The sequence below is a fragment of the Ilyonectria robusta genome (assembly GCF_021365365.1).
Source record: "Ilyonectria robusta strain PMI_751 chromosome Unknown BGZ61scaffold_22, whole genome shotgun sequence".
In the NCBI taxonomy this organism is placed as follows: domain Eukaryota; kingdom Fungi; phylum Ascomycota; class Sordariomycetes; order Hypocreales; family Nectriaceae; genus Ilyonectria; species Ilyonectria robusta.
In genome coordinates, this window is record NW_025764456.1 from 549,470 (window position 1) to 564,238 (window position 14,769).

At 49.3% G+C, this 14,769-nt stretch overlaps 6 protein-coding genes across 6 annotated transcripts; 4 read left to right on the forward strand and 2 right to left on the reverse strand.

The window, feature by feature from the left end:
• Positions 1–436: 436 nt before the first annotated feature.
• On the reverse strand, positions 437–2,861 carry BGZ61DRAFT_459177 (ankyrin repeat-containing domain protein). The gene has a single exon (XM_046246863.1). The coding sequence runs from the start codon at positions 2,816–2,818 to the stop codon at positions 569–571; it is 2,250 nt and encodes a 749-aa protein (XP_046099332.1). The 5' UTR covers positions 2,819–2,861; the 3' UTR covers positions 437–568.
• Positions 2,862–3,484: 623 nt separating this feature from the next.
• Positions 3,485–3,791, forward strand: BGZ61DRAFT_459178 (uncharacterized protein). The gene has a single exon (XM_046246864.1). The coding sequence runs from the start codon at positions 3,515–3,517 to the stop codon at positions 3,668–3,670; it is 156 nt and encodes a 51-aa protein (XP_046099333.1). The 5' UTR covers positions 3,485–3,514; the 3' UTR covers positions 3,671–3,791.
• Positions 3,792–4,146: 355 nt separating this feature from the next.
• On the reverse strand, positions 4,147–5,856 carry BGZ61DRAFT_428182 (putative benzoate 4-monooxygenase cytochrome P450; the record flags this gene model as incomplete). Its single annotated transcript, XM_046243738.1, has 3 exons — positions 4,451–5,856; positions 4,255–4,399; positions 4,147–4,197 (listed from the first exon to the last, which is right to left on the reverse strand). The coding sequence occupies exons 1-3, from the start codon at positions 5,845–5,847 to the stop codon at positions 4,147–4,149; spliced, it is 1,593 nt and encodes a 530-aa protein (XP_046099334.1). The 5' UTR covers positions 5,848–5,856.
• A 563-nt stretch (positions 5,857–6,419) lies between these two features.
• BGZ61DRAFT_362218 (putative aldolase) lies at positions 6,420–7,339 on the forward strand (the record flags this gene model as incomplete). The annotated part of the gene is made up of 2 exons (XM_046241341.1): positions 6,420–7,208; positions 7,265–7,339. The coding sequence occupies 2 exons, from the start codon at positions 6,420–6,422 to the stop codon at positions 7,337–7,339; spliced, it is 864 nt and encodes a 287-aa protein (XP_046099335.1).
• Positions 7,340–8,265: 926 nt separating this feature from the next.
• Positions 8,266–10,103, forward strand: BGZ61DRAFT_482687 (amino acid permease; the record flags this gene model as incomplete). The annotated part of the gene is made up of 4 exons (XM_046249417.1): positions 8,266–8,455; positions 8,508–9,078; positions 9,128–9,340; positions 9,398–10,103. 4 exons carry the CDS (start codon positions 8,266–8,268, stop codon positions 10,101–10,103), a joined length of 1,680 nt encoding a protein of 559 aa, XP_046099336.1.
• A 585-nt stretch (positions 10,104–10,688) lies between these two features.
• Positions 10,689–14,631, forward strand: BGZ61DRAFT_556189 (uncharacterized protein; the record flags this gene model as incomplete). Its single annotated transcript, XM_046255649.1, has 3 exons — positions 10,689–11,119; positions 11,178–13,126; positions 13,186–14,631. The coding sequence occupies 3 exons, from the start codon at positions 10,689–10,691 to the stop codon at positions 14,298–14,300; spliced, it is 3,495 nt and encodes a 1,164-aa protein (XP_046099337.1). The 3' UTR covers positions 14,301–14,631.
• Positions 14,632–14,769: the final 138 nt, after the last annotated feature.

Sequence of the window (14,769 nt, forward strand, 5' to 3'; positions counted from 1 at the left end):
CAGTTTGCCCAGCTGATGGTACGGCTGACAACCTCGGGGAGGGACTTCCGTTTGAGCATACAGAACTGCTCAGTACGACTCGTCTGAACCAGCGAGACTTGAGCTTCAGTTTCGACCCTTCATTACCGAATATTGCTTTTCAGCATGGAAACGGTTCTGAAGGCTATTCTGAGATTACTCAACCCCTCAACTTCTTTAACCTCGACATGGAAGATTTCTTGTTGGAGCTGATGGACACTGATATCGACTGGAGTGATTTATCCCCGCTTCCTAGCACAGACTTCGGATTATGCATGGATGATACCTCAAATACAGAGGAAGTCTCGGACATGTAGTTCAACTGGCGCAATAATTCAAATGATCATGCGTCATTGAGACCATGTTGACCATCGAGTGCAGGGCCACGTGAGCTGCAAATTATGAGATGATTAGTTCAGGCCAACCTCTATAATGTTCCCCTAATCTATCTGCTCACATTGTGGATGATATCAAGTTGAACTCAAATTCTACTAAATGACTCTGAGCACTCAACCTAATAACACCTCGAAAGAAACATGTACTAGTACTATCATAAAAACATTTGATCCCAGTCTTCAAGATCATCGCTCCAGTCCCAGTCCCGCAATAAAGCAGCTCTCCCACCGGCATACAACGTTCCTGCAATAGCAGCGTCCCACTTGGCAGACAGGCCTCGTTTGCACATACCTCGCGCTGTCTCTCCCATCGGGTTTTCCATTGCTGTGTCCGCGCCGGCGTTGACAAGGAGATGCCAAATCACGGCAAAGTCCTTGACCCACGTAACCCCCTCTATTGCACTCTTCGCCAAGACCATAAGCGGCGTCAGGCCACTGTCGCTGAGTTTGTTGATATCAGCATCGCCGCCTTTCTCGAGAACCAGCTTCACCAAGTCCGGGTCACGGCTGTTACATGCGACGTGTAGGAGAGTGCCGCCGCGGTACTGTCGAAACATGACGTCCCTGGGGTAAGTAACGGACCTCCTCCGTAGGTCAGGATGATCAAGTGAGCCAACTCTGTGGTGGATTTCCGTTCCATCACCACGTTGGAGAATCAAGTTCAAAATTCGTCTCCGGTTGGCCTTGTGCTTCTTTTTGTGTCCAGTGTCCCGGGTTGCTATTTCAAGGAGTGGCGTAAATCCCCATCTCGTATGGGAAGTTGTAGAAAATCCAGGTGTGGAAACAATGGCCTCGAGTCGTTGAAAAACCTCTCCCGCGAATTCGCGTTCGCTCCATTTCAAAATACAGTCAAGAAGTGTCATATGATCGTCTTTGTCGTCTTTGAACGTGTTGACATCCGCCCCATGAGACACCAATAGCTCGATGAATCCGCGTGCACTGACGGTGATAGGGAGAGAGCAAGCCAACAATAGCGGCGAGGTTCCTTCATCATCCAACTGGTTTACATCAGATCCCAAGTCGAGCAATCGCTGGACCACTTTTAGGAATGCCTTTGAGTCTACACGCCCGTTTTTCCACCACGCTATCCACCGCTGTTGGTTGAGCAACGTATGAAGGGGTTGTCTCTCTGAGTCCCCGGCTCTTGCCAGTCCATCTGCTCCATGGTCAAGCATGCAGAGAACCACTCGATCCCATCCGGGCCTCCCTCGAAATTTGTCGAGGACAACATGGAGAACTGTTGCATACCAATACGGGCCATCAACCTTGGCTCCATGCGCAACGAAATCTGATATCAGAGAAATCGTCTCGTCCAGGTCGTCGTCTATACCCCAACCATAGTCACAAATGAGTCGCCACAGCGGCGTTGTCGAACAGAGCATTCTGTCGTCGTGCCAAGGCGGCGAAAGAATACTGCGGCTCGGGTCTGCTTGTGCACCGCGGGAAAGTAGGAGGCGCACCATATCGCCCCTGTTTCCATGGCCGAGCGCGTATTCCAAATTAGTCTGCAGACTACGGACCTGTTGTATACCGACAGTCACGAATTTTCCTCCATCTACCGGGGCACCGAAATCAAGCAGGAGACGGACCGCTCCCAAGGCAATATCTGGTCTCATCTCTTGGAATTTGCCGATTGCACGGAATATTGGGGAACCCTCGGGCGGAGAGGGATCCGAAACATCACATCCTGCTTTTAGAAGAAGCTCCAGGGCTTTGAGGTGACCAGCACGCAAAGCCATGTCGACTGCGGAGATGCCAGAGGCGTCATTGGGATCACTCCCGAGTTCGAGGAAGCATTCTATCACGCTTGGCTCCACCTGACATGAGATGGAGTATGCCAAAGGCGACGTGAGACTGGCGTCTTTAGAGTGCACTGAGCTTCCATGGCGAACAAGACATCGGACCGTTGCCTCGTGACGAGCCAGATAGATGGGGCGTACGAAGTCTTGGATGGTTGTATCCACATCAGCCCCTAGTTGGATAAGGAAGTCAATAACATCGAGGTGGCTATGAAGTGCTGCCAGATGCAGAGGCGCCAGCCCTAGATTGCCAAGCTCATAGTCTGAGTCACATATCGGAGGTGTTCTGTTGATGAAAGGTGCGATGTCTTCGATGGCTAGAATCTTGTTGATGGTGCTGATGTGCCCATGCTTCGCAGCCCAGGCCAGGATATACGGCCGGCGGACGTTTGTACTTGGTGATGTGTCCTTTTCCGAGTCGTGTGGTTCATCTTCCGCGGCGAAAATTGATCTGTACGACTCGGCTTTTCTGTACAGAATAGGTGTGATGCGCTCCTCGAATTGGCGGTTTGTGAGAAGCCAAGCAGCGATATCGCGGTAAGCCAAAGATGTTGAGATCTCAGTAAGGATCTCGATTGGCAGGGCTTCGATGCTCATTTTGTACATTGCGTTATCGCTTCGAGAGTCTAGTGTTTTGCTCTCATGTGAGGTTTCAATGTTGTCTTGCGCTCTCCAGGCAGCCATTTGAGAATCTGTCCAACTCATCAGGCAGATTACTAATCTTTGCAGACGTACGGGACCAATCACCTCTAGGGGAATGGTTTGACTCAAAGGAGGTTCTCGTATTTTTTCGAGGTTCTGGTTTTTTTTTAAGTAGAGTATAAAACAGTGATCCTGTGTTCAAAAAAGTTTTATGTCGTCTTACCCGTAAGATTTAAGGTCCATTTAGCTAAGTCCGTCTTCGAAACGTCGAAAGGGAGCGACAGTAATAAGCTCTTAAATAAAGCTGCTAACGTCCCATTCCTCTCAGTCAGAGTCGACTTACTTGGAGTAGATCTCAGGACAGACCCATTGTCCAAAAATCGGGTTCAAGGGATTAGTCATTGTGCTGTAGTTAATGTGCGTGCTATTCGGTGTCCGGTTTTAAACCAGGCCGTGTTAACTTGACATAAGCAACATTATAAAGTGAATAGAAAACAAGTAGAATAGAATCTTCACTCGTAACTGTGGGAACGGAGTCATGTGACTTGCATGAGTGGGAATAGTGCGTACATTTGCGGTGAGCAGACAACTCGCAACGGGTTTCAAGTCCGGGCTTCTCAGCACTACACACTTGTGTAGTAGACGAACCAAACCGAGCCTATGTACGGAAAAACACCTGCCCAGAAAATGGATGCCTCCGAAGAGCTCTTTCTCACCCTCTCAACTGGCGTGCGAATATGCTATCAAACCTTTGGTGACCCATCCAATCCCATTGTTGTCCTCATCACCGGCCACTCTGGTTCAATACTTGAATAGCAGTAGGATATGATCCAGATCTTTAACCCAGCCGGCGACCCTCAACACTTCATCATCCGCCTTGACCGCCTCGACACTGGCCTGTCAACCGAGTTCCCGGTTCCCGGCGGATACACCCCACAACGGTGATCCAGGCCGCCAAGGACCAGTTCTTTGAGTGGAGCACGGACAGGCACTGGTGAAAGAGATACAGGACGCCTAGTGCGTTTTGTGGAAGAATGTTGGTCATGAGTTGCCACGGCGTGTGCGGGGTCAATTGGCAGAAGCGCCTTTGTGGATGTGGAAGAAGGGTATGATAAGTGGGTGAAGGACAAAGAAATCAAGAATGAAACAATGGGAGTGGTGATCAACCAGTATATTTTGAGTTAGATTGAATCTCAAGAAAAGTTTTGCCTACGGTCGACCTAAACTCTCAAATATCATGTCGTAGCGTTACAGCATAATGAAGTTGGTGTCCTCGCTGTCCCGTTTGCATCCTATTGAGGTGACGCTTTCCGCTTTTGAAAGTCGATCCAACATTTATGTTCCTAAACCAGATACAATCAGCCTGTGAGTTTTATGCTCACTGTTGAATCTTCACTGACCTCGTATTTTGGGAAGGTCTCATCATAGAAAACCTCGAAACGGCTTGTAATGCCGGGACTCACTCCCTGTTGTCGTTCGTACCCACTAGTTGTGTATTCCCTGTAAATCGCAGCTAACAGTGTTGTCATCTCTGCCATGGCAAGGCTGGAAATGGTTATTAGAGCGACTTAATTCCGTGTCTTTGGCCGAGCTTACTGCAAACCAATGCACATGCGGCCTCCGCTTGAAAATGCCCAGAACCACTTCTTCATCTCTGCAAGATCTCCGCACTGGCCTAGCCACCGTTCCGGTTTGAACTTCAGGGGTTCTGGGAACACGTCCGGATTGCGGTGGAGCGTGTACGGCGACATGCTCACCACAGTCCCAGCTGGAATCAAATAGCCGTCAATGGTTGTGTCAACGGGCATTGAGCGCGGCTCTGATGCCGGCAACGGGGCATACAGACGAAGCGTCTCTTTGATCACGGCGTCAAGGTATGGTAACTTGTCTGCAGCCTCCACCGTGGGGTGGCCATTGTGGTTGCAATCCGTGTCGGGGATACCATCGACCTCCTCGATCAATTTCTCCTGATACTTCCAGTTTTCTGGCCGTGAGAGAGCCCATATCGTAAACATTACGGTATCGCTCGTCGTATCGATTCCAGCGAGAAAATGGTCCGCTAATTCGGAGGCCATGTCGAGGCCATCGAGTCGGGTGCCTTTGCCGGTTTCATTGTGTTTCCACAACTTCTCCATAATCGACGAATTTTCTTCCAGGCCTCTTGCTGTCACGGCAGTCTCAAAAATGGTCCACGATTTAAGCGCGTGCGCTCGAATACCAGTATACGTTGCAGGCTTTTGCATGGGCAGCAACCCACAATTAGTCACAATTTTCTCCATGACTCCAGTGCGAGTGTAGAGCCACTTGGTGTAACTTTTCAAATGCACCGCGTACCAGCTCAGGTATCTTCGGCTATGATCAACGATGTCATTGAGCATTCTCCTATCCGTCTCATCTCCTGTTAGTGCGTGCGTTCCCCCATGTTGAGCTCCATAGAGAAACCCGGTGATACTGTCAAGACTGAACCAGTGCAGACTCTGGAATATTTCCTCGGCCGCTCCCTTCTCGTGGTCCAGAAGTTCCAGGTACTCCTTCACATTCTTCTCTATGAGGGGCTTTGCAATTGCATTGGGTGATAGTATTACGCTTTTGGAATAGGCGTGAGCGAGCGCTTTCTTTCTCTCCGCATGCTGCTTCGTGCTAGCGAAGGTGAAGAGGTTCTGGCGTCCGTATACGTCAAACATTCTGTAGAAGGTTGTCCTCTCGAAACCGGATCCCGCACCGTATATTGTTCTCAAGGCGGACATAGACGAGAATGACACTTCATTCGGGCCGATGCGCACGGCAGTGCCATACTCCTGATGCAAGGAGTGAATCTTGGATGTTCTCACTCCATAGTAGTCGGAAAGTGCCAGTCGCCACTTGGTTACTGCAAAGGACTTTGGGCCCGGGATTGTTCGCAAGGGAGTCGCGTACAGCGGCTGGTAGATGAGATGATAGATGAGGTAGGCGACGAAAGCCAGAATTGTCAAGGGCACAATGTTGCTGGACATAGCCTCGGCACCTATGATTTGCGTTAGATGTGAGTAGCTCTTGGGTCACCTCTCCAACTCACCGCCGCGGGCAAAACTTCCAGCCATGTTTAATGCACCACGTTCAATTTGCTACCGGCTTGACGGTTAATCTCCCCGCTGTGCAGGGAAGTTATGACGTCTCTAAATGGTAACGAGTCGTCAGATGGCCATGTCCAGCGTGCATCTTATCTTCCCCACATTTTATCTGTCGGACAGTCCGAACAGATAATCGGAATGCCCGACAATCCTGCGCAGTATTTTTCTTATCTTAGCTTTGACCCGGAGACACACTATGCAGTATTCATCGTAGTTATGCACTAAATTGCATGTCGGGCTTCCATTCGGACCACAGTGCACAAGTCACAAGAGCTTATGAGAGAGATGCTTCGTGGGAAATGTAGGGTTTCCCTGGCTGTATTTAGGACAAGCAGATGGCTGGCATTATATCAGATAATTTGCAATCAACCCAGATCTGCTAAAACTTGATATCTACATTTTCCGCCTATCGTCTTGGCATCATATCTACACCCAGTCATTAGCAATTCGTCAAGATGGCGCCGTCAGCAACCCTGCCCATTACATCCCAACCTGGTGTTGAAACTACCGTCACCAAACATGTCGACCCTATGGCCGCCATGGCCCACAAGGGCAAGGCGCTTCCCGGCATCCCCCAGTTCAAGTCGAATGCTGAGAAGCGACAGTGGCAACTGGAGCATATGGCTGCTGCCTTTCGTGTATTCGCACGAGAAGGCTATGCGGAGGGCATTTCAGGACACATCAGCGTACGAGACCCTGAGTTCGAGGATCAGTTCTGGATCAACCCACTCGGAGTACACTTTGGAATGCTAAAGGCCAGCGACATGATCTGCGTCAACGTGGATGGCGATGTGATCGGAGGGAATGTGGATGGCTCAATCAACGCCGCCGGCTTCCAGATCCACAGCGCGGTGCACCGCTCACGGAAGGACGTCCACGCAATCTGCCACACGCACTCGGTTCATGGCCGCGCATGGTCTGCATTTGCAAAACCGCTTGAGATGATCAACCAAGACGTGTGCTACTTCTACAAGGCCCATTCCGTATACTCGGACTACGGCGGTATCGCGAACGAGTCGTCTGAGGGCCAAAGGATTGCTGAAAGCCTTGGAGATGGAAAAGCTGCAATTCTGATGAATCATGGACTCCTAACCGTAGGAGAGACCGTCGACGAGGCAGCCTTTCTGTTCTGTTTGATGGAGAGAAGTTGCAAGGTGCAACTATTGGCCCACGCGACTGGACTCGAGAAGAAGATCGTGAGTGACGAGGAAGCTGCTTACAACTTTAAGATGGCTAGCACCCCAGTACGTTAGAGCCTCATATTTCTGTTACTAAGAGTACCTACTAACAAGAAATGTAGGAAACACTTTTCGTTGAGTTTCAGCCTCATTATCAATATGAGGAATTTTTATCGAATGGCCATTTCAAGCAGTAGCAAGCAAGATACAGTGGATTAACCGACTACTGTACTACTCAATTGAAACAATAAATAATATGAACTGTTCAACTCTCCAAGCCAGTAGATGTCAGTATTCATCAACATATTTCGGATCCGACGACAACCTAAAAGGCAAGACACCATTCCATATTCGAGGGAACCCGTCCGAATGCTTCCAGGTATTTCGGAATTAGCTGAACTAGATGAAATGAGTGTTCGATGAGTCCTTCTTGCTGATGCTCTCTCGTAGTGGGATAGAGAGTGGATTGATTCGTGTCGTGTATTCGGGTCTGCACGTGGAATTGGCCTTGCAGGGCACAATCCAGCACCGAAGGAAATTATAACCAAGACCTACCTAAATAATTAATCAAACGGTCAAACCTACAATCTGTACAAGATATTCCTACATATTGGCATTTCCATGATAGACATGGCAGGAGACATAGCAGGCTACATGACACCACCAAGTGGTTATGTCGCAAGGCACATCGTATGTCGGAGCAGCCGATTCACGAGATGATTCAGATAGCAGCACATTTTATGCTGGGATTCACAACGGCTATCGTTACATCGTTACGGTCTGATAACACGACAACACGCACTAATCATGGCTGGGTAACCCCCGTCTTATCCACTATTGCCCTCATATCCCCGTCCGATTTCCACACCCAAGAGAATCGGTCAAAACGCGGTTTCTATTGATAAGAAAGTGTCTCTGGAGATATTTCGGTGCTGACAGGGTGTATTGAACCCTTGTCTCGCTGCCATGGAATTTCTTTAAACACACGTCAGCTCCAACAAGGCCCAATAATAGGACCCAACGTGCCGACATCTTCAAGGTCACGACAGTGCTTCCCATCGTTGCATTGGCATGCGCACGATCTCCGCTCGAATTAAAATCTTCCCTGTTTAAGAGAAACAATATGTCGGCCACCGATTATTTCGAAAAGGGACCGCCGGTGTCGTCCACCGAAAGCAAGCCCGACATGGGTGCTGACCATGATGCCGCCGTGGGCACGACGATTGACGTAACCGCTGGCTCGCAAGCTCTGCATCGCAAGTTGCGGGGGAAAGAAGTGCAGCTCTTTGCTATCGGAGGTGCAATCGGTACTTGTAAGTCAAGACCTCTACAACTTTGGCATGAGCAAGGCTGACGAGCTTCAAGCTCTCTATGTGCAGATGGGTTCTGCTCTCCCCAAGGGAGGACCTGCCGGCCTCTTCATCGCCTTCTTCATATGGGGAATTGTCATGTGGGCGGTTAATGAGTGCTTTGCCGAGATGGTCACCTACCTCCCTGTGCCGTCACCCTTTATCCGCTTTGGCAGCGAGTGGGTTGACGGCGCGTTGGGCTTCGCCATGGCTTGGAACTTCTTTCTCAACATGGCGTTCCTTGTACCCTTTGAAATCGTTGCGATGAACATTATGATAACCTTTTGGACTGATAAAGTCCCTGTCGAGGCTATCATTGTCGTCATGATTGTGCTGTATGCGCTCCTCAACGTCGTCACGGTGAGGTATTTCGGAATATCCGAGTTCTACCTGTCAATCTTCAAGGTTCTGTTGATGGTTGGGTTGTTTTTCTTCACCTTCATCACCATGGTCGGGGGAAACCCATTGCACGATGCGTATGGGTTCAGATATTGGAATAACCCAGGGGCATTTGTTGAGCATATTGTTCCTGGCGGGACGGGTAGGTTCCTGGGCATTTTGTCATGCTTATATCAGGCCAGTTTCTCGTAAGCATTTCCCGATCCCCTCTCGTTGGATGCTGTCTAAGAATTCTAGGATCTGTGGACCAGAGTATATATCTATGGTTGCTGCCGAGTCCGAGAATCCCCGAAAAATTCTGCCTCCCGCCTATCGATCCTTCGTTTGGCGTATTCTCGTCTTCTTCGTAGGATCTGCTCTTTGCATGGGCATTGTCATTCCGTCCAACGACTCAACCCTCCTGGCCATCCTGGGAGGCGATATCTCTGGGTCTGGTACAGGTGCTGCATCGTAAGTCTTCTGAATTTGAGACATGTCACATTGATCACGCAGGCTAATCACATTTAGACCATACATCATTGCCATGCAGCGGCTCAAAATCCACGGTCTTCCTCACCTTGTCAATGCCTTGATCATGACATCCATCTTTAGCGCCGGAAATGGTCTTCTCTTTTCGGCGACTCGTACCTTGCATGGCATGTCGATCGAAGGCCACGCACCTCGATTCTTCTCGAAGTGCACAAAAGGCGGTGTCCCAATTTGGGCTCTTCTCTTTTCTCTCTGTTTCTGCCTTCTCTCCTTTTTGCAGGTCAACAGCTCCTCTGCCGAAGTGATGACCTACCTTGTCGATCTGGTGACGTGCTGTCAATTGATCAACTACGGCTTCACAGCCCTGACATACCGACACTTTTATTCCGCTTTAAAGAAACAGGGGATTTCACGCGATGCTCTCCCATACAAGGGGCGATTTCAGCCGTACACATCCTATCTCGCAATGGGTGGCACCACATTTATGTTACTGGCTGGGGGGTACAGTTTATTTCTAAGTGGCGGGTGGGACGTTATGTGGTTTTTCCTTGACTACGGCATGATCGCTTTCTTTGTCATCATGTTTTTGGGCTGGAAGGTGATGTTCAGGACCAAATACGTTCGACCAGGGACTGCAGATTTGAGCCTTGGCGGTTTGAAGGAGGAGATTGACAACTACGAAGCTATTTACGCACCTCGTGAGACTGGAAAGGTGGACCGAGTGCTAAACAAGCTTTTTAATTAAGTTAGTAGAAGGGCCCATCTAGATTCTTTAGAATGCGGTGGCTCATTGAATACAGTTTGTTTGCAACTCCCACACGTGGTGCTGAGACAATAACCCACAACATCATCGTTGCCGCACTTTACCAACCTACACACCAGCCCCAAAGAGGCGATTTATTTTGAAAGCCTGCAAGATGACCATTTGCTCTGGAACCTCTGATAGGTTGATATAATGACCTTCATCAGAAGCGGTGTCAGAAACCCCTCTTTCGGCCGGTCCAGCGGAACTAGGCAATAGCCTTGATCGATTCGACCGTAATGGATCCATGAGGAAGTGTAAATTCTTGCCTCAGGCCTTTAAATAGTCAGATGATTTAGTTGCCTTTGACGTCTCACTTATGCCTTGCGCCGTGATGTGATTGGCCTTTGGGCTGCCTTGGGTTACACTTTCAACCCTTTGGGTGGTCAGCCTCATGCAAGTCGCGCACTATTGAAATGTGAGATTCCGGCTGAAAAATGAATACCCAAGCTGTCCCCTCCAGCTTTCATCTCGTCCTTTGTTGGCACTCCACTCCTCTGTTACTTCCTAAAATCGTCACACGTAACGATGGAGGCCATCTCGGGGGCGGCAGCAGTGCTCCAGCTGGTTCAACTCCTCGGGAACACAGTCATGCAGACGACCCAAGCCTACACGGAAATTCGGGGCATCGAAGAAACATTGCGGGATTTTGATGGCCAACTCCACGCCACAAGCTGTTTGATTTCGATGTTCAAGGAGGCTATTCAGGGTCACACCTCAAGCGACATGGTACAGTCTTGGTGGGAGCAACCTGACGTCGAGAGACTTCTCGGGGGATTTCAACGAACCTATCACAGGCTCAATGCGATCTTCACTGAAATTAGTCGAGAAAGGTCCTCAGCAGTAGCTGTGAGGACTTACATCAAGATGAAACGTTACGATAGCGACATACATCACTTTCGTTTATGCATCAACACCTACACGTCGGCTCTTCAAGTGCCTTTCCTCATCCGGAAAATGTCAGACCCCTAGCTCTTGTGGTATTTCTCGGGCTTGATAGCACTGACACATTAACAGGAGCTCAACGTTTGCCAGCACTCACGATGCGCATGAGAATGAAGTCGTGGGCCTCCTCGAAAAACTCGATGGCCGTTTGGCTGACATCGAGGATTCCATGGCCCGAGCACAACAGAATCATCTCGCAAGATCGCTCGACGTGACTACAGAGGTCGCCGCGGGTCACTCCACCTTAGAGGGTAACGAAGATACAATCCGAGGACTTAAAGAGAAAATTCCGAACCTTGCCACGTCCCAAAAGAAGGAAGGCGAAGTAGCGTCCATGGCCCTACAAGAGAAGCTCATGGCTGAGATGGATCTGAGGGTTGAGATCGCAGAAGAGACCAATTCAATGCTCGATACAACGAAACGTCTCGCCGCTCATGCCAAGAGTTACGCATCAAGTGTGGACTGCGCATCAATGAAATCCGGCACAACCTATTTTCGGTATCGCAACGAAAAGAAGAGGCCAGCGAAAAATGACGCCGTCTCAGACTTGGTGTCCATACCCGAGTTTGATCATCTAGTCGACATCGGCATTCCCATGAAAGGAAAGCAGCGGGAGACCATAGCATCGTGGGCCAATGATGTCGAGCTCGATACTGCCTCGAGCCTTTCTCTGCCATCAACAGTCAGGTCTCCTCTGGGTCAATCCCTCACAACCGCCTCCAGGTCAACCTCTGGGTTGTCTAGTGTTGCTACAAGCAGTGGACTCAGCCTTGTAGACGAGATGCATCAGAGGCGCTTGAGGAAAGCCGAAAGCCTGATGAAAACGAAGCTTTTTGAACCGGCCATCCCTCACTTAATCCGGCTCCTGAGCGAAAGCAATGATCCGGACGATGCGCGACAGAGGGATATTCTCGCTAAGTGGTTGGCAAAAGCAGTGGTTGAGACTCAGCCAGTGGGCCAAATAGCAGATTCAGTCTGTCGGCAGTTTCCCGATATCAGGGCTAAACTCGACGAGGCCCGGTTGGAGATGGCGGAAAAATTCCTTGAGGAGAAATCCTTTGCCAACATTGTTCAGATCCTCGCGCCATATGATCAGACCTCACTGGACCCCGACCAGCCAGATTCAACGGGGAATGTTACAACAATTGTAAACCTCCGAATTGTTCTATGCACCGCTATGATGCAGTGTGAACAATCGGCAAATGTCATCCCCATCCTGGCATGGGTTCTCAAGCAACATCCCCTTCAGGGCGCTCAAGAAGGCGCGGCTCACACGCTCCTTGCTGAGGCTCATTCCAACGATCCTCCAGACTGGGAAGTAGCCAAAGCCCACGGAATTCGAGGTGTTGAAGCAAACATGGATGTATTTGGCCGTGATCATGCTTCCACCTTGAGCTCCATGGCCCTAATGGCCAAGATCTGCAGCCAGAGTAGGGATCCAGACGAGGAGTTGTGGAAAGAAATGATACCCACTAGTCAACCAGATCTTTCTGTTCCAGTTCCAGCCGAAACCCGGGACAGGCTCCAGTCCTGCTTAGACGAGATGGAGAAGCTAGGTATCGATGAAGCGGCAGATCTGGCTCTCCATTACTTGAAAAGTAATTTCGTCGTTGCGGGATCCATAACTCATTCATGCCCACGTGAAGTATGCTGGGACTGTATCAAAGTACACATGTTAAGAGAGGGAAACCCGCTATTAGCGTTCGTGGACGGGGTGAGGTGTAGTAACCACACAATAGGCGATCCGACGATCACAGCACCCAATACAAAAACGAGAGCACCCAATCCATGGAGAAGAGCACCCAATCTAATAACGAGAGCACCTAATCCAACAACGAGAGCACCCAATCCAACAACAAGAGCACCCAATCCAATAACGAGAGCACCTAATCCAACAACGAGAGCACCCAATCTAATAACGAGAGCACCCAATCCAATAACAAGAGCACCCAATCCAACAACGAGAGCACCCAATCCAGTGGGCGTGGCCTTCCCAAGACCCCAATCAACTCAAGCCCAAGGTGAGCTATAAAAATTTCACTCTTTATTTCGGCCATTGAGTAATTAATCATAAATACAGTCCTCGGTCTTTCGCCTTTGCATTTCCTCGCTATTGCTCGTCCAATCTCAGCAATGTGGCCAGGACGGAAGACTCAAAGCTGCGTCGAGGAAATAGCAATTCTTTTGAAGCTTGCCAAGCCTGATACACTTGGTGAAGTTGTCAACAGATCCATCTCGGACACTTGGAAAATTCCAATGAATGCGTTGTGGTGGGCCGTGGTTTATGGCCGGAAAGAAGTGGTTGATTTCTTTGTATCCCTCGAGGTAACGAAAAAGGCTAAGGGTGCCAAGATACTTTCCATGCCTTGGAAACTTCCCGACGACGATTTCTCCAGATACGAAGAGTCGATCATGACCGCTTTCAATACTCTCTCCATGGCGGAGGCTTATCAAGTTGTCATCGCACCATCTGGTACTCGACTGCCGTGGTGCTTTGAACAATTGCCAATGCTCCCCAAGTTTGTCAAGCAATGTGGAAAAGATGTCAGGGATCTACAATTCCCTTCAAGTACAATCAAGGGCCAATTCCAGCCATTGATCAACATTGCTGTGAACTTGTCAATGACTAGTTATATAGACGACGACGGAGGTTCTTCCGGCAGTGTGTCCTTGCACATCGGCCCCGCTACTTTACCAAATCTGAAGGTGTTGAAAGCGTTGCTTGAGCTCAGAGCCGACCCGAATGTACGAGATACGCAAAATCGAACCGCAATGGATATCATCGTCGCGTGCATTGCCAAAAGTATGAGTCTTTGGAGCGAGCATCGAGCTAGCTACCCACACTTCAACTATGATTTGTCAATGTTGCAGAAACTCTTTGAGAATGGCGGGAATCTCAACAACATCAACCGGACAAAACTTGAAGATGGTCTCAGAACAAAAGCAGAGTATGACATGCTGGAAGAGCAGATAACACGGAACGAATCGGATTGGAAGAACAAACGCGACGAGTTACTACGCGCCAGTCGTGACTTCCTCTGGGCCTTGTTTCATCCTCTTTTTAAGCGCGATGTTTCAGTACTCGAGTCAAGGATACAGAATATTCCGAGCGAGAGAAAGAGTAATAGGGAGAAATTTGAGCTAAGCGAGAGATTGAAAGGGTTGCTTCAAATTGTGGAAAGTCCCTACAGGTAAATCGAAAGGTAAATAGATAGCCTAGTAATATCTATCTACTTATAGTATATGTTGGAAGATGATCTTGCAATACGACACCTCTGATATGGTGTTTTACGACCAGGTTATCGTCTGTGTTGATACAAATTGTGATTGGGTGTTTGACGTCAACGGGCCACGATACTCAGCCACATTGAGACAAGAGAGTTCCAACACGTGATGATATTCTGCCTTTGCAGCAGACTTCTCTCGCTGGCGAAGTCAGCTCCTGAAGAGAGTGAAATTACACCAGTCGCCCTCCGGCCGCTGACTACATGAAGGCTATACACATACTAAGCTCCGTCTCCGACATGGCTACGGGCAAGGTGTACTAGACATACGCCTTCTCACCCCATAATCAGGAAACCATCGACTTTGTCGCCGAGACGTCTTGGAATCCGAGCTTCTGACGACCGTTGTGCCCACCAATTGACGTAGGCATTAGGTGGAT